The sequence below is a fragment of the Etheostoma cragini genome, chromosome 6, assembly GCF_013103735.1.
Source record: "Etheostoma cragini isolate CJK2018 chromosome 6, CSU_Ecrag_1.0, whole genome shotgun sequence".
Lineage (NCBI taxonomy): Eukaryota > Metazoa > Chordata > Actinopteri > Perciformes > Percidae > Etheostoma > Etheostoma cragini.
The window spans coordinates 913,352-935,202 of record NC_048412.1 but is presented as its reverse complement, the minus strand read 5'-3'; the positions used below and the strand labels follow the sequence as shown (position 1 = coordinate 935,202).

General features: G+C 40.8%; 1 protein-coding gene across 9 annotated transcripts in view; it reads left to right on the top strand.

The window, feature by feature from the left end:
- adgrb1a (adhesion G protein-coupled receptor B1a) overlaps nucleotides 1-21,851 on the top strand; it is a 161,866-nt gene that overhangs the window by 124,716 nt on the left and 15,299 nt on the right. For 7 of the 9 annotated variants that reach the window (XM_034874744.1, XM_034874742.1, XM_034874738.1 and 4 more), the window contains 7 exons: nucleotides 5,618-5,721; nucleotides 5,886-5,988; nucleotides 6,582-6,732; nucleotides 6,816-6,885; nucleotides 7,665-7,731; nucleotides 10,360-10,445; nucleotides 13,346-13,405. In XM_034874744.1, coding sequence (XP_034730635.1) covers nucleotides 5,618-5,721; nucleotides 5,886-5,988; nucleotides 6,582-6,732; nucleotides 6,816-6,885; nucleotides 7,665-7,731; nucleotides 10,360-10,445; nucleotides 13,346-13,405 — 641 coding nt within the window. The remainder of the gene's footprint in view (nucleotides 1-5,617; nucleotides 5,722-5,885; nucleotides 5,989-6,581; nucleotides 6,733-6,815; nucleotides 6,886-7,664; nucleotides 7,732-10,359; nucleotides 10,446-13,345; nucleotides 13,406-21,851) is intronic. The other 2 variants (XM_034874741.1, XM_034874739.1) reach the window with 1 other exon arrangement.

The window sequence follows — 21,851 nt, the reverse complement described above, 5'->3', positions numbered from 1 at the left end:
AAATTATAGAGTGGTCTAGACCTGCTCTATCTGTAAATTATAGAGAGGTCTAGACCTGCTCTACCTGTAAATTATAGATTGGTCTAGACCTGCTCTACCTGTAAATTATAGAGAGGTCTAGACCAGCTCTATCTATAAAGTGTCTCGAGATAACTTGTGTTATGATTTGATACTATAAATAAAACAGAATTGAATGTTGGAACTTTTAACTTGCCATTATAGCAGGAAGGCATTTAAGTTGTTGACAGGATGTTTAGTCATATTATTTCATATTCCATCCTTACGTATATCTATGGGTCTGTCCACAAAGTAAACAGAGGGGTCTTTTTTGAAGGTAACACCAGAGAATTTCTGTTTACTGTTGCCAAGCAACCATGAGTAGGCCAGTCATGCCCATCCACTGAGTGCATGTCACTGTCCTCCTCACTCTCCGCAGTTCCGGAGTCTCCCCCCCCCCAGCAAGCTGCAACACAGTTTATGTCCCCACTGACACGTATTGTCACCATGACTGCTAACAACAAGCAGCATGTTGGTGTGTACCCAACGACTACGGCAAACAGTTCAATGGCCTTTCTATCCATTTATTTAAACGTCCGCTAGCATGGCTGGGTACTTTTTGACTTAGATTCAGATACAGGCAAATCAGCGAATTATGAATATAGATTAATAATCATTAGAGATGTTCACATACCAATACCAGTATCAGAAAAGCCTCTGATACTGCCTGAGATGCTGGTATCGGTACTGTAAAGTACTCCAGTTTATGCACAGATTCAACACGTGATTTAGCCCTGAAGATCATCTACTTATTTTTCCGTTATGACCGACTGTCAACTGGATAATAAAAGAAAGCCAGGCCGTACAACAAATATATAAATCCTACCACATCTGTATGGGGATAGTGGAATACAGCTATTAAAACATAAAGATATGGGGCGCGCCTCGAACTCCCCCAGGAAGAGTGTCCGGTCCATGTTGGCTGAGTCCGGCAGCATCCCGGGTTCCAATCAGAACTGCGGCATTTTGCTGCGTGTCACCCCCCCATCTCTCTCCCCCTTTCATGTCTATCCACTATCAGTCTGAGTAAAGGGGAAAAGCCCCCCAAAAAATCTTCAAATAAACAAAAATAAAGATATATCGATATTATATTAATATGGTGATATGAGACTAGATATCTTCTTAGATTTTGGATATTGTAATATCCTAATATGGCATATGTGTTGTCTTTTCCTGGTTTTAAACACTGCATTCCAGTGAAGTGATGTATACTTTTCTGGACTTACCAGACTGTTGTAACTGTTCTATTATTTGCCTTTAGCCACTTAGTCATTATAACCACGTTACTGATGATTATTTATTAAAATGTTCATTTTGTAAATATTTTGTGAAAGCACCAACAGTCAATACTACATTATCGTTGCAGAATCGACATTGAGGAATTTGGTAAAAAATATTGTGATATTTTATTTTCTCCATGTTGCCCGGCCCTACTCGGTATCAGCCAATACATAAGTTAAGGTATCGGAATCAGTATCAGGAAGAAACAATAGCATTGAACCATATAATAATAACTGATCATCTAATAATGATGAGTGCAGCGTTACTGGGCGTTATTTTGTGAGATAGCCATGCTAATTATTCCTACTGAAACACATAGTAGCTTCTAAATGGCCCAGCCGCTCTTGTCTGCAGCTAGCCTCCGACAGCCCCAGCATGATAAACACCCCAACCTCTATTTTTTCCACCTTCTCGCTCCTCTCATCCTTCTATCCCTCTTTCCTCTACCCCTCGGTCATTCCATCAGACCATTTCATCCTCGGTTGCTGCGATATATTTTAGCTTTCCCTCTGCTTACTATGTCTCACTCCCTTGCTGCCACCTCTTGTGTCCATTTTGCTCAGTCTAACTTTGCTGCAGGCTTCTGTGAGAATAAAAAAATGCATAGCAGTCAAAAGAGCCAAAACGTGAGCCCAGTTTACTGCCACTGCTAGACCGGTGTGTGCTGAGGGGGAGGAGGATGAATGAACGTGCTTGTGTCATTTTGGATGTTGTAAGCCTGCGTTAAGCCTTTTCTTCAGTTTGAATGTGCTGTCAGGATAGATGCATTGACAAAGCCTCTTTTGGCCAATTAGCCCACATTTTGAAGAGGAACAAGTGAGTTAACAGGACTGACTGAGGATGGCAAGGCTACAGGCCAACAGGAGTCATCATACTCATTCAAGGATAAATGTATTAGTGTTTCCTCTATGAAGGGGTACCATGCATCTATGGTAGTCAGACGTACATATATATGTATGTATATATATATATATATATATATATATATATATATACATATATATTGGTTTATTTCCAAGCTGAAGTAGATGTTTATAGAAGATAGTTATCAGTTATGTACGCTGTATGTTGTATTCAGAGTTGTTCATTTATGATGGCCAATTTAGAAGAATAGTTAAACATTCAGTTGGATATGCTTATTCACTTTCCTCAATTATTTTCTAAATAACATCTCAACCAGCGAGCATGTTGTAGAGCCCCTTTGTGTGATTGGTGCCTTGATTTGGAAGAAAATGGGTAGACCTGCAAGATCCATGGTAATAAAATCACTATCTCGATTCACCCGATTCACAATTTAATTGTTAAATAACTTTGTTGTTTCAAAAAAAAAATAATGACTTTGATTCTCCTTTTAATATTACGAGCTGACTGCATCACAAACGCCGCTTCTTTCTTCTGTGAGTTTTAAACTGTACGAAATGCAATGCTCTCCCTTCTCTCACTGGAAGCCTCTATGTTTAGGCTTGTGGGGAAGAACAATGTGAGATAGGCACCAAAATTAATATATGTTTGGTACGGCCAATAAGTTTTGTCATGGTTCATGTGTACAATAAACATTACACTTTCTGAAAAAAAAAAAGAAGAATCACTATATCAGTTCTAAGCTAAAAAGTCGTGATTATTATGTTTCCCCAAATCATTTAAGCCTAGCTCTTGGCCAGCCAGACTTAAAGTAAAATGAAGTAAAAGTTCATTAAAGTAATACTACTTTTACTAAAGAAGATTCTTTTTGTACTCTTTCCATCTCTGCAGTTACATATCCGTTGGTAGTAATTGATACCGATGTATCTATTTTAAACTATCCTGTTTGTTTGCTGCTAATATTGGCAGCAGCTCCATGTGGAAGATGTCTGAAGGAAATGACATCCTGTGGACGTCCTCAGTGTTGGGAGCTGGCGTGTGTGTCCCTGTCTCTGCTCATGTGGAATAATGCAGTCTGGTCACTTCATTTCGGGATGCCTGCTCTCTCGTTTTGGACGCTGCGTGAGACTCCCAGCCGGGGCGCTGTCATTGGCTAAGGAGAAAGTAAAAGTTGGTCTCAGCAGGCGCTTTTCCGTTCCATTGCACTCGTAATTTCCTTACCCTCTCTTTGCTTTTAGAGAAGGAACTCACTGCAGTGCAGATTAATCAGAGGGATTTAATTAACTTGGCCCTGGCACACACATCAAACCTGGAGACAGACAGGCTATACACTCCAATTATCTCATTCTAGAAGGGAAGTAAGTGTGTGTGTGTGTGTATGGGGGGGGGGGGGGTCCTCATGTCCCGGGTCTCTTCATGATCAACCCCCCACCAACCAAAAAGTTTATTTCATTAAACTGACATTAGCCCTACCTGACTACAGGAGACATTAGCTCAATGCTAAGCTACCTGACTGGAGTAGACATTAGCTCAGTGCTAAGCTACCTGACTAGAGGAGAAATTAGCTCAGACTGCTAAGCTGCCAGACTAAAGGAAACCTAGCTTAAACTTGTACAGTTGGTGCGGTTCTGGGTGGGATCCTGTCCTCACCACAAACAAACCGCCCCAGAGTTGGATTTAAAGCGTACCGAGACCACCTCTTCAAGCAGGTCTTTGGTCTGCTTTTGGTGCACATCCGAGTGCCATTGCAGCGTTCTGACCTGCCCAAAGGAACCGGACCAGTGGTTTGACATAGATCAATGACTGCCTTTACATGCACATACTATTCTGTTTTATGCCCTTATTCCAAAAAAGACAATATTCCGACTAAGCTGTTTACATGGCTGATGAAAGTGAAGCTATTTATAATAGGATTTTTTTTTCCTAAGTTTTCCAGCAGTGGCAGACTTGCCTCATTCCTTCAACCAGCTTCTTAAAGAGGTCAGCGTTACGATGTTTGTGCATGTCAACACCTGTTGATATCCACGTCTTTCATAAGGTTTAAAGGTAGCTGTGTTTCTCCTTGCTTTCTTTTGGGCTTGCATACCAGCTTGTTGGGTTGTGTACAGAAACCATAGCAACACTTAGAGCTGACGATAAGCCGTAAATAACACACAAACTGTTGTAAAAACCCTGATTGAGATGACTATTCGGAAAGCGGTGTATACATATATTTGGGTTGTATACTTATATACCTCAAGGCCTTATTTGGATTTTTCAACGGGAAAAGGCTGTTCACATTACCTGTATCAAATTGGGAGTATTGTCATATTCAGAATTATAGTGGAATAGTAGTCTGCATGTAAACATAGTCACTGATGTAAAAAAAGTAGAAATCTGAGAAAGCAACTTGATTGTTACTGTAAGATTGGAAAAACTAAAATATTACAATCGGTTTATGCATGAACACACAACCTTACACACCTATGCACACTGCTGCAGCTGCCATGTTACAGCGTAGCTATGACAACTAAGACAATGTGCTGTAGCATGGGGATGGTGTTTAGCAATCAGTTTTTAGGATAGGAACACATCCGAGTGTAGATGTGTGTGAATGGTTCCTGTACGATGGAAAAGTGCTTTGAGTAGTCTTTAAGACTAGAAAAACACTATATAAATACAGTCCATTTACTGCTATATATCAGCGGCGTTTTAGATTCTCTCAAAGATTTGTGAGATCAATAAGGAAACCGGCGTTTTTCCTCTGAGAACTTTGGCCTACTGCAAAGCATCAGAGACTGAATCGATGCTAAATGCAGTCCACTGCTGCATTTGAACCATGAGCGACCCAGTTAGGAGGCGAGCTCTCAACAAATCGAGTCAACAGGGAATTTTTCTGCTTTTGTCTTCATCTGCTGACGGCTCCTGTCAAAGTCTGTCCACACCGCAGATCTGCAAGGCCCGGCCAAAGTTTCCCTCTGACTCTTTCTGCACAATATACTTTATTTAAATTGTTATCAAGATAACTGGTGCAATAATGATGTATGTACTGTATATGTATGGGTATGTGTTTTTTTTCCTCAGAATATTATCTCTTTCCTGATCCTTAACATCATTTGTATTCCTACAATGGCCTTTGGACGCTGTTATAGTAGCAGCAACTAGTGTTTTCCAACATTGAACTGTAGGGGTAGAATCGATTATTGAATGCGAATCGATTTCTTTACACACCCCTATTTAGCTAACAAGAACCTCTGTGGCAGATCAAGATTCTGATCTTTCTGGTGGGGTCTACTGGTCCGGCCCACGTGAGATCAAATTAGTCGAATATGGCCCATGAACTAAAATGAGTTTGACACGCCTGGTATAAACACTGGGATCAGCTGATGAGTCATGATTGCATCTTAAGGTCATGGAGACTCTTTCTTTTATTTTTCAGAATATGGATAAGACACAGCTCCCGTCTGTGACGCTGATCGTGGGCTGTGGAGTGTCTTCACTGACACTGTTGCTGCTCATCATCATCTATGTGTCTGTCTGGAGGTGAGATAAAGCATCAGGCTCTGGAAACATTTAGCTTTGGGCTGTGCAGTGGTTGTTCTTTTTTTCTATTCCAATTGCGATCTTTCTGCCAGATATTGGGATTAAAATGCGGTTTTTGAGGCAGTTTTTTTCTTTTCTTTCTCTGTCTTGTCGTTGTCCGGCAGGTACATTCGGTCTGAGCGCTCAGTCATCCTCATTAACTTCTGCCTCTCCATCATCTCCTCCAATGCCCTTATTCTTATTGGACAGACACAGACGCGGAATAAGGTGAGGAACAATGTATCACTCTATCCATATTAGCATTTGCTTGAGGACTCATGATGACAGGGAATGGTCAATGCTATGAAATTAAATGAAACAACACAAAATTCAGTTGAACCAATCATTAATTTTACCTTTGAAGAACATGGATGCACAGTATATGTTGTATGGGTTCCATGGAACATACTGTACATGCATGCATCCAAGTTTTTTTGGGGGGCAATTTGGTTGTAAAAAAACGTCAACATATTTCTTATCTAAAAAAACTTTTTTTTTAAACGGTGAAATTTGACCCGAGGACAACACAAGGGTTAAGTAAGTTAAATTTACGCAAAGTCCTGATGTCATGTTGCTTCCTGAATGTAGCAGAGTCTGAACACAGCAGACAAAAGGCCAAAACAAAACAAGCAGAGACCGGAGAGTCATGGAGAATCATCTAATTATCGATTATGGTCTGTTGGTGCATGGATGCAGATCGTCCAGGACGGCCTCGCCATGCAGGGAGTCATTCCAACGGTCCTAAGTGATGCAGTCTGTCTGACTCGCTGAGTATCTCACTTGTTGCTTATTTAGTTTTCTCTGTCTTGTCTCTGTTTCAGGTATTTTGCACCCTAATTGCTGCATTTCTTCATTTCTTCTTCCTGTCCTCGTTCTGCTGGGTCCTGACAGAGGCGTGGCAGTCCTACATGGCCGTGACGGGCCGCCTCAGGAATCGCATCATACGCAAGCGCTTCCTGTGTCTCGGCTGGGGTGGGCCTTCCGTCTGGTGTCCATCATATCGTTCTTCTCCTCTTTCTTGTCTCCCATGTGTTAATTTGTATTCCTTTTTCCAGGTCTCCCTGCACTGGTAGTTGCAATCTCAGTTGGATTCACCAAGGCAAAGGGATATGGAACACCAAGCTAGTAAGCATTACTACAGCCGGGACATTCAAGTACTGCACTCAGTACAAATGTTGAGCTTCTTGTACTTTACTTGACTCTTTTCTTTTCATGTCACTTTCTACTTCTACTCCGCTATATTTCAGAGAGAAATATTCTACTTTTTACTCCTCCATTCATCTGACAGCTTTAGTTACTAGTTACTTTAGTTACTAGTTACTTTAGTTACTGCACTACGTTCATCTGACAGCTTTAGTGTCTTCACAAATTCAGAGTTTTGCACATAAACCACATGTAATTTATATATTACGATGTTTTATTCTAAATGAAACTAGCCAACAGTACATAGACCCACAGGTAGTTTAGAGCTGAAATGGTTGGCCGAGTAAAGTCTTGGTTGAGTCAATGAACAGTTTTTTTATTGTCAGATTTTTCTGCATTATGTACTTTAACGTTCACATTTCCCTGACGATACTTACATACTTTTACTTACTTATATTAATGCCGGACTTATGTTTTTACGTTATCTAGAGCATCTGAATACATCTTCCGCATATACCTCTTAAACTTTTTTAGGGATATTACAAATAAATTGGGAATATGTTTGCTGCATATTTAACCTCTCTTTTTTCTCTGTCTCATATATCTTTTACCATCCTCATTCTCGCCATGTTCTCTACCTATCACCTCCTCCCGTGCCTCCTCTGTACGACCCTTCCTGTTCCCCCGTTGTCCTCGCTCCTCCATCCTCTCCATTTCCTCTGATCGTGTCTTTCTACGTTTGGTTTCCCTGCTCCGTGTAGCTGCTGGCTGTCTCTGGAAGGAGGTCTTCTCTATGCATTTGTGGGACCTGCTGCAGCTGTCGTCTTGGTATATCCTCTTTCCTCTACACTTGTTTTTCTTGGTTTTCTTTTAAAACCTCTTCATTAATTCAGATTTCGACCATTAGCCCCATGTAACAGTTGCCAGTTACTTCAAAAAACACATGTTCATATAAATCAACCATATTTATTCTGCATATGTCTATGCACGGATTTAGAACAGGAATAATGTTAACAACCTTAACTGTTTTTTTATAAAAAATAATAAAAAATATGATGCAATGGATAATAAAAACAGAAGATCAAATAAAACACAAAATTAAAATGGCAAAGCATCTAGCAGCCAGTCCTTTTAAATAAAACTCTCAGAAACATATGACAATGACAAATAACGGTGTTCAACATTCCACGTTCAAGGTGTTACCTCGTCATTCGTACCTATCACAGTGGATAAAATAATGCAGTATGTACAGTATGTCTAAGAAAAGTACTTCAGTTTAAGAGTAAACTAATAAGAACACTGCCAAGTTAAAAACCATGTCTCCTTCTTGTTGTTGAGTTTATCTTCCCTGCTTCCTCCTTTTCTTCGCCACCTCCTTCTTCCCTTGCTTACTTTGTTCTTTACTTCCCTGCCTCCTCCTTTCCTTGTCTACTTCTACCTTTACTTCCCTACCTCATCCTTTCCTTGTCTACTTCCTCCTTTTCTTTCCAGTCTTCTTCTTTCATTGTCTACTTCCTCCTTTACTTCCCTGCCTTATATTTTCCTTGTCTACTTCCTTCTTTATTTCCATGCTTCTTCCTTTGCTTGTCACCTTCCTCCTTTACTTTTCTGCTTCATCCTTTCCTTGTCAACTCCTCCTTTATTTTTCTTGCCTGTCTCCATCTTAATTTTCTTACTTCCCCCTTTCACTTCTGCCTTTTCCTTTTCCTTTTTCCACATTTACCTTCCATCTTCCTTCCCTACCTTTATCATTCTTCCCTCCCTTCCTCATCCGTTCCTCATTTACGGCCTCCTTTCCTCTCCTTCTTTTCCTTATACACCTCCTCTTTTCCTAACTCTTTTATATTATTTATGCTAATTTATTGACGTATTACTAGTGTATCAGGTTTGTTTTTGGGCATCATCTGCTTAAAAACATGATCAAAACCTTCAATAAGCACAGTATACATGGTTTATTTTACAATGTTGGCAATAAAGGTTGAAGAAAAAAATATTAAATAATAAGTTATTTAAGCACCCTGTATTTGTAACACAGACAACCATTATTTAATCTTTTATACCATTACCATAAGAAGAAAACTAACTTCCTGTTGGCTGATAAGTGTTAGTTAAATTCCCATATTAAAACATAATTCAATTCCAGTTTGATCACTGTTCAAAATCACAGTTTGAACAATAACAAGCCTCCGATAACTCTACCATAGTATTAGTGTTTTACGTGGTTTCAGTAGTTGTCCATGGTATGTTTAATAATTAATAATGACCCCCTAAGTTAAACCAGTGTAGTTCATAATGGACTGCTGCTGCAGTTACTAGCTAGGGTTCCCTTTTCCATTTTTACACCTGCTGTTTAAATTACAACTAGGACAGTCTTACATTAACCATAAAATCATACAGACAATTTTAATATTCAACTATTCAGCCTGATTCGGGGGGGAAATCACTACCAAACCCTGGCAGCACCAGTCTGCAGCGACAACGTGTCCTTGTTTCTCTCATCAAATCCATTCGCTCCAGTCCCAGAGCTTCTCTCCCACCTAAAAGCAAACAGCGTATTTTAGCTTTATTTACACGGGCTGCTCCTCTAATAAAGAGCTACTTCTCTGATTGGCACCCATATGGAGCCCCCCCCATTCTGAACAGCACCAGAGTGGCTTGTACGAGGGATTTTCACAGACTGAACTTGGAAGCCGGAGCCGGGAATATCATCACACAGAGTTCCCTTTCCAAGTTGTATTTTTCATCGTGGGGTTAGCTCTAGCCAGGTTAGCTATTGTTAGCAATACCAGTTGATAACAACGCAGTGCATAGAAACAGAGTTACAGCATGTCCACAGAAAGAAGTTGGACAGGACTGTGTGTACGATGGTGCTTATACCAACATGTCACTACACTACTGATTTAGTGAGACACAAATAAGACGACGCTAATAGCTGTATGTCACTACAGCTTTCACTAACGTTGATGCACGGAGCAGCCATGTTGGATTTTTAGCTCGGGTACTTCCGAGGTCTGGCGGCGTGTAATAGTGGAACACATTAACACTACAGTCAAGGACGCCCCCTCCCTCACCTTTGAATTAACACATCTTATATGTTATGTGTTTTCTTTTCAGCACACTGTCTTGTTCTAAAATGTATTAATATGTTAGCAATCCATCCTTAAGTCTCATGCTTCATTGGGTGCCTGATAGTTTTCATCACTAGCATTTCAGATGGTACAGTTTAGTATTTACAGTGCAGTGCCTACAGTAAGTACAGCTTCACTGTCTCTGTGTGTGCGTGTGTGTATGCGTGTGTGTGTTTGGGATATGACATTTATGTGCATGCTGCCATCGTCTTTAATGAAGAATATCATCATCAGCATCCATCCATCATCATCAGAGTAGATCTGCTTGTTCTGAAGTAATGGAAGTGTCTCTGCTCTGCTTTAATCATGTGCCTCTTCTCTTCGGCAGGTTAACATGGTTATTGGGATTCTCGTTTTTAACAAACTGGTGTCCAAAGACGGCATTACTGATATGAAACTAAAGGAGAGGGCGGGGTATGCCTTATACCACACATCCATTTTACACAGTGACCTATAACCAGCCTGATAGCTCAGCCAAAGGGGAGGGACTAGCGCAGTGATTGGCTCCTTGCCTGAAATGATCATTGGCCTTCATTTCAGACTTGCTATTGGCAATTGGTTGAAAAATGACACTTTTTAAACAACAGGAAGATAAAGAGGACAAAGAAAAAAGAAAAAAATATGTTTTATTGTGAAATGTGACTGAATTAATCAGACATAATTGAACATGTGTCTTCTTATATAGCTAAGACTGTCAATGCATCTGGAGGACAGGAGAATGTTAGAAAGAACTGGAAAGATGTGGGCAATGGCTGTCTGGTTATTGGTCCTGCACAGACTCAGCAAGATGATGACTCATCTCATTGCTTTCTTTTAAGTTTTCAAATGTGGCACATTTCCTCCAGCTGCTCTTTGTTTGCAGGTGTTGCTATTGATGTAAAGTTCTGTAAATCCATCCGTGTCTTTTTTCTCCTGTTTTGTTATTTCTAGTAGAGGGAAGCAGGGCTTTAAAATGCCAAAGGACTACAATGCACATTCAAGGAAAAACACAGTTCTTCAGCATTTTGGTTGGTTTTTTGTAGCTCTGGCCATCAGTTTTGTTGGTTAGGATAACATTTTACTTAAAAATGTAACTGCTGAAATCACGGAATGTGGTGACATTGCTAAAAAAGGTTCCAACACTTACTTTGGCCATTATCAATATAACCTATGGCCAGAGCTACAGAAATAACACACTTGTAGGTTGTTGTTATTCCATTTAGTTCGAGAGATAAGAGATGGAGTTAACTTGACAAACCAGTTTGCCGCTTTAAAGTACAGGACTATTTGTAGCCTTTTATAGAATGAACACTCCAACATTTCCGATTAAAAAAAGACTCAACTGGCCCGGATAGTCAGTTGGTAAAGCTGGTGCCCATATATACAGTAGATGTTTACTCCTCGACTCAGTGGACCCGGGTCTGACTCCGACCTGCGGCCCTTTGCTGCATGTCATTCTTCCTCTCTCCCCTCTCATTTCTTCAACTGTCCTGTCAATAAAAACCTAAAAATGCCCCATAAAGTTAAAAATAAAGACTAGATTGCTTAGAGGCTTACCTAAAATCAGACGATAAGATCAGTATAATCGTAGACAGAGGTCAATGTCTAATTTGAGTCCACTGTCAGGTCCATTATGTGTTTAGCCTAGATTAGCAGACAGACTCACGCAAGAGAAAGTGCTAACCTAGCTCTGACAAAAGATATAGTTAGCTAAGCTGATAAAAAAATACACCTTCCAACAACAAGTTTTGTTTTCTTAAAAGATATTGTGATAGGTCAAACTCCGGCTGTTAAAGGTCCCATGGCATGAAAATTTCACTTTATGAGTTTTTTTTATCATTAATGAGTCCCCCCAGCCTGCCTATGGCCCCCCAGTGGCTATAAATGGTGATGGGTGTAAACTGAGCCCTGGGTATCCTGCTCTGCCTTTGAGACAATGAAAGCTCAGATGGGCCCCTGATGAGGTCATAAGGGGCAGGGTTACCTCCCCTTTCTCTGCTTTGCCCGCCCAGAGAATTTTGCTCCCCCATGAGAGAGAGGAATCATGGCTTTCAAACAAGCTAAGCGGCAGTTTGCCCTGACATCTTTCCATTAGTGCATGTATAGGACATGAGCGTGTGTGTGTAAGTGTGTAGTGTGTGACAACAACAGAGTGTAAATTGTAATTTCCCCATAGGAGATCAATAAAGAGCATAGATTATAAATTATTACACTGACCAGCCACTAAATTAGTAAAATTTAACAACTTAATGTTCCATTCACATGTCACAGCGTAGGAATGCACAGCGCTCTCGACAGATGAATGACATCTTTGGTTGGCTTCTTAGCTGTAAGCAGTGTTGGGTGGAATTAGCAAGCTAACCTTGTAAGCTAACTAATGTTAGCCAGCGACTTGGTCCCTCTAGTTTTTGCAAAGACACAGCGTTGTCAGCCCTGGATATTTTGTTTGGCCAACCCCTGGGTGTCGTAAAACAGATGATCGGTAGCTGTAGGCTCTTTGCTGCCACAGATTCAGGAAAGCTGATTTGTTGCATGGTATCATGGGAACGACTATGACTATGACTGTGAGGCAGTTGGAGCATGCAAGTACGCTGCAACCGATCTTACTCTGGTCAAGGTGTATAGGCTACATGCAGGAATACTCTGATTACTGAAGGAGTTTTCTATGTCTGTTAACTGGGTTAACCGGGGAATAATGTATGTAATGATACATAATATCCTGTTATCCACGCCTCTCTTGGATGTATCTGGCTAGCTTGTAGCTTGCTTCAAAAAATATCATGCGTTACTTTGTGGTTGTTGGAAAGTATTTTCTTTTTTCTTTTTGTCTGTCTCCCCTGGCTTCCTGCTGTTTTACATTAGGCTCTAAACACTTCCCAGCAATTATGAATTGCCTAATCTGGTTGTGGGTTTGGCATCAAACAAGCTTATTTTCCAAAATGTTGGAGTGCTCCCTAAAATGTTTGATTTAGGAAAACCTGCAACTAAAAGGTTTCTTTACACATTGTTGATGTAGGTTTTTTTTGGCAAACGGTAATAGGTAAAGAACACATTACATTTAAAGCATTAACACTGTCAATAACTACTGAAAAGTTGAGTCTAAAAAACGCATTGGGCTGCTGCTAAACCACAGAGCACACCACATGGGCCCTGCTCCCCTTTACCCCGCAGGCTGTTCCGTCTCCATTGGCATTGTTGGTGCATTCAAATGTTATTTTCTTTCTCTCTCTGAAAATGTTTGCTTTCTTTAATGATCTCTCTGTTCAACTGTACTTGTTTTTGCTGTCTGATATGTCATGTTTGAGTTTGCACAGAATCCCCTCTCTCTCACTCAGGGCTCTCCAATCAGGAACACATCAGTCTCAGAAGCCCCCTTCCATGTCATCAGTGATTGGGTAAAAGATACCTGCCCCCCCCCAACCACCCCTCTTCTTATTGTATGGCTACCAGCCTTGCCCATTGCCAAATCTGCTGAATCCTCTAGCAAGCACCTATGATTGGCTTAATATTACTTCCTGCCTATTTACCTAATTTTTCCACTTTTGACCTTGCAATGTAGCTAGATAGAACATAACACCTTACTTCCTCCAATTTCTGGAATGCTTTTAGATGAACTGACTCTTTCAACAATAACACATAATAGTTGCACAGCAGTAGCATTAATATTTTCTATTTACTTAAAAGGTGTGGGCTTGTGTGTGTGAAAGGTCATCATGGCCGTGTCATGATTGCATCTACAGTGTGTGTATTCTGCGTCTGATTGAGTAATTTGTAGAGACAGGGTAGGTACATTGTCTGACCATCAGGACTTCAAGGGGGCCCTCAATCTGACTCTTAGTAATGCATGATAAACCAGGCTCAGACAGCACTGATCTAAACTGTTTGATGACACACATGAGTAAAGTAACAGTATAACTAAATAAAATGAGCCAAAGAAAGTATAATTGAACTGACGGACTTGCAGTTTGTCTGTTGCGTGTTTTCGTGAGACCTGGAGACCAGGTTCTGGGATTCCTCTTGGTAAAAGATCTAGCAGTGTGTGACCTCATGTCGCCGGTCAGTCGGGTAGTGTGAAAGCTAGACAACAAGACAGAAAGTTGTGTAGTGTGAACAGTAGAGTGAACTGACAAATGTCAACGCCTTGTAGTTAAACTTAGCTTTACTCCCAGCCTTCATCAGCAAATCAAACTCGCAGTGAATGCTGGGAGTGGTTTTGGTCTTACTTCAAGAGCATAAAATACGGACGCTTGGTCATGTGCCTTTGTTATTCACGCTGAAAGTCTCCTTTAGGACTCTTTGGACTTTTTTGACACTCTGGGTTGAGACGTAGTAACATGCAGCACAAGACAGTTAAGTTCAAGAAAAGACTGTTGGTGGGGTAGTAAATATACCTTTCACTGAAACGGGGGACAAGAACAGGACATGAACCCGGGTGTCCTGGGTCAAAGTCCTGTGTTGTTTGACCCATCCACCCCCCCAACCAACCTCATTTTGGTCTATCTTACTACTCTGCCGTTGTTGCTTTTAACACTTCCAGCGGCGTGGTTGAGCTGCGTTCCATTCAGGCGCTAAAGGGGGATTTTTTGCGTCAGTCTGTAGCACAGAGACACTGAACAAGCATCAGGTTTTGTTGGGAGTCGGGAGTGGGAACGGGTTGATCCAGTAGCTTTAAGCATTACTTGAAGCTTGGCAAGATGAATTTTAGTGTGATCTTTTGATCCCACAATTCTCCCGTGATATAATATGGTATATTGCGAGAATTCAGCTGCCATGTGAAAGAGTACTCCACTGATAAATTGAGGCACTGTGTTCCTCTAACATTGTTGGATTTTTAATGAAAGAAAGTTGAGAGCCAAAGATATTGTCTTTTTATTCCACCTATTATTCTTCCTGACCTAAAGTGCAACTCAACCATAGAAAGTGTGGTCAGAGGTGGGGATGTGTTTCGCTATAGTCAAAATTGTAGAATGCAGTCTGGACAGGTTTTCCAGAGTTTACACACAGCTGTGAATGGAGACGCAAAAGGCTTTTTACAACTTTTTCACCTATGCAATAGTACTTCTCAACACCTGTGAAAAGACTAAAGTAGTGGAGTACATTAATACTCACACCAGTGCAAATACAAAAATAAAGATTACTAGTTAGCACAGTTGTGATGAACAACACAAGTGTATAGTTTCTATTTTTACTTTGATTCCTCCATTCTAGTGTAGTACACCTCTTGCTGTGTAGTTTTTTTAATTTTTAATATCTATATTTGTTCTTTTCTTCTGGGGATAAAAACTGGCTTATGTTATCTCTGATCTTCAATATGCAAGACTGACTCTGCCTCTTTTAATCAAATCATGTATTGATCAATTTATAACATAACTAATTGATAAATTCCTTTCTATATTAATCACATATGTGCTTCAAGCATTTTGTTTTGTGAGATCTCCCCTCACACTCACCTTGGATCTTATTGTTTCCTCCACATTCTCGACACAGGTCTCTCATTTTCATTTTTTAGCCTTAGCTACATTTGACAGTGCAGATGGACATTGTGGATGTGAAATGTTGAGGCTGCTTAGGCTTGTTAGTTGTTGGTGAAGTTATCCAAAGTTGATTGGACAGGTTTGAAATGTACGGAGCCCCGGAGGGGACATGGAGGAAAATGTACTGGGGGACTAACCCGTTTGCCAGATCTTTAGAAATCAAGTTTTATTTACGATATCTTGTTTTTTATTTGCGAGATCTCACAAATCCAACAATCAATTAGCCAAACCTTGCTAACTAGTAGCATGCTAGCTAGTGTCTAGCTAGCTAGCAAATGGTTACATCTCCTTGGTTGTCTAAATACCTCCATCGTTTCTTTTGATAACCATGTCAGTTTTCTTTTGCTCCGTAGAAAGGAGGTGTCTCATGTTTGTGCTGATCTTGTTTGATTGGGCTGTTTGTATTCTGTATCCACGGAGATTCATGTCACTCGTCTTTGCCCGGATATGCGTTATATTCCTCTTTTTGTTGGCGATCTAACCTCTGATGGATTTCTGAGGAATCTGCAGGGTAAATCCAGACAGCTAGCTAGACTATCTGTCCAATCTGTGGACTATGGTGACCTGGTCCTCAGATCTCTGCAGAGTAAATCCAGACAGCTAGCTAGACTATCTGTCCAATCTGTGGACTATGGTGACCTGGTCCTCAGATCTCTGCAGGGTAAATCCAGACACATAGCTAGACTATCTGTCCAATCTGAGGACTATGGTTACCTGGTCCTCAGATCTCTGCAGGGTAAATCCAGACAGCTAGCTATACTATCTTTCCAATCTGAGTTCTCTGTTGATGACTAAAACCACTTCTGAACGTGCACATATTCCACCAAAACAATTTCCTTCCTGGGACTATTTTAAAGAGGCCCCTTTATTGTATCCGGTGCTTAGCTCTGCCCAAGACAATTGTGATTGGTTTAACCCTCATGTTGTCCTCAGGTCAAATTGACCCGTTTTCCTATATAAATGTTCTTTTTAATTACCCAAAATAACATGATTGATTCCACACAACGCATCATCAACATCTATTCCTTTAATTTTAGTCTAAATAATTCCTGATTCTCCTTTTCTAACTCAAACACTAGGTGGAATTTCCTAAAAGCCTAATTAGGTTTATTGACCATGAATTGCAAAAATAACTCCTAACTAAAGTTAATAAGTTAGTGTTACTTAGTAAGTAACAAACATTGTAAATAAGTGTTGAAAAAGGGACAAAATCGTAAGAAAAAGTTAAAAACATTGATAAAAAGCATCAACAAAAGTGTCAATGTTCAATTTTGACGGGAAGACAACACAAGGGTTAAAGACATGCCGATAAACCCGAGCACAGTTTTCTCCCATCCAGTAATGCTGTGTGGACTAGCCAGACCTTCCTCTGCAGCCCTGTGGAGGAGGGTCTGGACATGTTGGACTAGGCTGCCTGTAGCTCTCTGTGGTGGACGAAAGAAGGAATGGACTGTGCTGTCCCCCTATTGGTGACCTGCCTCCACCCTTAATCCCCTCGCCTCTTTTGTACGTGCTAACGTCCAAATGCAAAACATGTTTAATAAAAGGTAATTAATTGGTGCAGCATCTAATTAGGCGCGCCGCAGCATCTGCGCCAGGCTGCTTTTCCTCACACCTCAGAGGCAGGACTCACAGAGTCTCCTGTTCGTGAAAATTAGACGCTAATTCTCTGAGAAAATTAAAACAGACAGCCGAGGCCTAATTCCCACCGGCGCTGGAGTTGGTTTCCTTAAATGGTTTCAATCATCAAGCCCGTGTATTTACAGGTTGTGAAGTTTAATCAAACATTAGGCTTTCAGATTAAAGCGCTTCTGTTGTTTCAACAAGTACTTCCCATTGCTGGCGTTGATTGCAAAGCTTTACGACATCTTGTGATGCATACAGAACAGGGGTTACGTTTTAGTACTACATTGTATCAAATCCATCTCATGTTTGCCAGCTGTGTGTTGAATATGTATTTATTTGCTCTAATGCATGTCACCCCACCGAGCCAGCCACCCACCTTTTGCCTCTCGATCCTTAAGTCCATGGAACTGGTGTTGTATTTCAAAAAGTCTTGATTGCTTTTTAATATCACTGCCTACAGCGTACATTTAGTGCCTGTATTGCCCTTTTCCTTGAAATTGAATTTCTTCCATTATGTGATTTTTAATCCAGGCGTCTAGGGGCTACAGAAATCGATTCCCTTGGTTCCTCAGCTTTAATTGTTGTTTGGCAGGAAGCCACATGGTAACAGATTAGTTTGTTATTACTTGTCAGTATCTCCAGTGTTGGAGTCGATCGTGGCTAGTACTACAGAGATAAACAGAGTTATAAATGGGATCCTGATGATTTAGGGATTTTTTGGAAAATGTTTAGAAGTTGGAAAGAAACTAAAGTCATGCAGTGACATGGACCCCAACGTGACACACAGGAAATACATTTAAGAGATTTAATAAAGATAAATCCATATACAGTTAAAAGTGCAAGGGGCACGTGGGTGTTGTGTCAAGGGGACCCAGAGGTGTGTGGTGGGTGCAGTGAACTCTTCAGAGGGTGTACCAGTGAACCAGTGTCTTTAGTTTGTGGCGTCCACCATGTGGTAATGGCGTTCCCCAGAGTCCAACAAACGATTCCAAACAGTGGATAACTTCCTTCCATCCAGAGAGAAGCAGGCAGGCAGGTAGGGGTAACAGGAAGTGTGAGCACAAGCAAGCACGGCAGACTGCAACACGAGCTAGAACACCAAGAGATAGAACTACACAGTGTGGCCGGCTCTACATCTATACCAAGCTGCTAGACTGAAGGATCTGGCAGCGAGTGGGTCACAGAGCCGGCCTTAAAGGACAATGCCAGTCAATTTCAATATGAAGCTCTCTTTGTAAATGTGGAGGTCTGTCAGTAGAGAGAACAACGAAACCAATCGGTGCTGCCTACACCGAGTTCTCCTGTTGCTAGAGTTAGCACCCAACAGGGTTCACAGGGCACGTTTCAAATGGGTTTTTAGCCTCTTAACATGTTGAAAATGGCATTAAAAGTGCCTCGCCATGTGAAGTGATTCCTTCCAAGTGAACACACTGAACCTGACTACTGGAGATGTGACAGAAAGGCGTTTTTTGACTAGTGTGGACTTCACCGGAAAACAGGTAATAAACAGAGGTATGTGCACTGGCTGAATCAACACGACTTTTCTGCCTCTCTGTCACATCTACTGCACTCCGATTCACTGTGTTCACTCAGAAGTAATACCTGCACATGGGCAAGCACAATTACATTTTGAACATGTTTAGAGGCTAAAAACATGTTCAAAACTTTCCCTGTTGGGCCTGTTGGGTTCTAACTCTAGCAGGAGGATAACTCTGTGTAGACAGCACCGATTGGTTTAATTGTTCTCTCTACTGACAGACCTCCACATAAGAAAAAACTAACTATGTATTGAAATTGACCGGAATTCCCCTTTAAGTACTGGCACACCTGGCACAGCCTGCAAAATAAGCCACGCCCACAACCTACTGACCCAGAGCAGAAGGGAGAAACATGAGGGAGAGGAAAGGGTTGCCATGGCGGCAGCAGTTTCCTATTAGGTTTATAATGTTGGAGCAGATAGAAAGTGAATACTCTGTCCTTCAGTAAACAGATTAAAAGATGAATCCACTCAAACAACAGCTTTCTATGATCATCGTTGGATCCATCTTACAGCTTTGTGTCATTTCTGTGAATAACTGGCCAGCGTCAGATAGTTCTAGTTCTGTAGTTGTAGTTGACTTTGGAAACAGGGACTGCTTCAGTGTTTTTACAATCTATAGTGATTTAGATTTGGTGTCAGGCATACATTCACACAACAAAGTCTTAACCCTTGTCTGGTATTTTGTTACCCCACCGATGTCCCCGGGTCAGCTGGAGCCACCACCTTATTAGGCTTTTAAATCAACACAGACATAACAACTTACGTAGAAATACTTAACAGATGTTTACTTTAGCTCAGTTACCATAATAAGAAAAAGTAAAAAAAACCGTGTGCAGTAATAGAAAACAAGTTATTATCTTCACAGAAAATGAGCCAAGGCCAATGAGTTTGACTTAGAGGAAGTCATACATAGCAGCATGTTTCTTTTAGCAAACAATGAAAACGGCTCCCACACGCCTGAATACCACTCAAGGGTTAACTTGGGACTGACATTCAGGAGTCATAGAGGTTTAATTACAGGAAGAAATGAGAAATATGCGTGGTGACTAAAGTATCTGGGAATTAAAGAAAGTGAACTCACTCATTGAATAGAGTAGGAGAGAGCTACTGGCTACTCTAGTTCCAGTGATATAAACAGTAGACATCCTTCATTCTCCTGGATAGTTCAGTGATAAAACAGGTTCTGTTGTGGCTCTTAGTTTCATTAATTTCTATCTATTTTAAGAGAAATCATGTTTTTCATCAGTTTGGTATGGGCTTTAGTTGAGGTCATTTTGAAAATGTTATGGTTATGAACATTTCAGAACAAGGAAGAAAAACCCAAAACTAATTTCCTCAACAAACATAACTTTAAAATTATTGTAAGTGACTCAGTAAGGATTAGTACTGAGCCCTGGAGGGGACATGGAGGGGGGGGGAATACCTTTAAAAAAAACTTGTATATGGGACAAACACTTTTGCATGATCTCGACTTTGTTTTGGAAGATCTCAAGTTTTATTTGCAAAATCTTGACTTAGACATGGAGAATAAAAATTTGAAAGTTGAGATCTCGAGTTTAGTGTTTATCCCCAGTACAGGTACAACATATACATGTACAGCATATACATGTACAGCATATACATGTACAGTATGTACATGTACAGTATGTATATGTTCAGCATATACATGTACAGCGTATACATGTACAGTATATACATGTACAGTGTATACGTTTTTTTCCTCCATTCCCCTCCGTGGATTAGTAATAGGAAGGAAGTTAAAACTACTTTTCTTGTACTACATCCTTTTTCTACCTTCATTCTTCACTTTTTTTATAATGCAGACATACAGATACTGTATGTGCGTATATGCATACGTACACGTACATATACGCATAAACTCCAGCTATCACCTACTGCTGTCCATGTTTCATGTGTCTGTTTAATCAGGCAAATGGCTTGAAGCATCATTTGGCCCATCCGGGTCTGGAACTTATGCTAAAGAGATGCTAATCACATCAAATTAAAAATACATGAGTGTTGTATATGGATATGGTGGCTCAATTCACTCCAAATGTACCCAGAACCCATCTTCTTATTTTAAGAAGTAATCTTTAGTTTTCCCTCAGTGTTAGCAGCAGTCATTGGGTTTCCTTAAAAAATGCCTCTTCAGATGTGAAGCTGACTTCTCTCCTCAAAGAAAAACTACAGTTTATTAATATTACTTTGTTTTTATTTCTGTTGCTCCGGGTCTTATAGATAACAGTGTACTCTGCAAAGTAACTACTAAGAATAGATCAGATGGGACCAGAAACAAGCAGTCGAGGATCAGGATGTCAGCGACAGCTAGTGAAGCTTAGCTGACGGGGAAAATAAAGGCGAGCTGTCAGTCCGTCTGGACACTCGTGTTTCTTGTTCAGTTGGAACTATTTTTAGCGATGTTCTGAGATCTCAACAATTACAGTAGTGCGTACAACTATCCATGACCAACAGAAGCGATAGCCAGGGGTCCCGAGTAAGACACACGTTTGTATGCACATTACTCCCAAAGCTGGCTACTTCCTGTCACATGAGCTGAAGATTCTAACTGCCAGTCACTTAACACGGTGTGTGTAGTAAATGTAACAGGACGGGACTTCTACTTTCAACACTGGCACTAGCACCCACGGAGACCTTTGGAACACTGAAACGGACTCTAATTTTTCTCTCCCTGATTGGCCCACGACGTCTCGTTCTCTTTAGACTTAGCTACTAACATTACCATGGCAACTACCAGCAGCGGGCTCCGCGCTGCCTCGTTTATGCCCAGTATACCAGAATGCTGATGAGATATGAGACTTTGGCGTGTTAGTTTAAACCGAGATTAGTTCTTCTGCTGGAGATAAAAACTCTTGTGTGCTTCTGGCTCATAACTCCAAACCAAATGTAGCCTAAGGGAGCACGTGCAGTTTGTGTTACTAAATTATTTGTCACTATCAATATAGTGAATGTATTGATGTTATGTAACTCTTTTATCATAACTGGAGCCATTTTCTTTGTGAACGCCGAATGCGGTGGCTGATGGAGAGGAGGTCTGAAATGTTACTGTGTGTGTGTAAAGCTTTGCATTTCCACTTGGCATTGCTCTTAATAAGCAGTTAGCACACACTGGGGGGGGGGGGG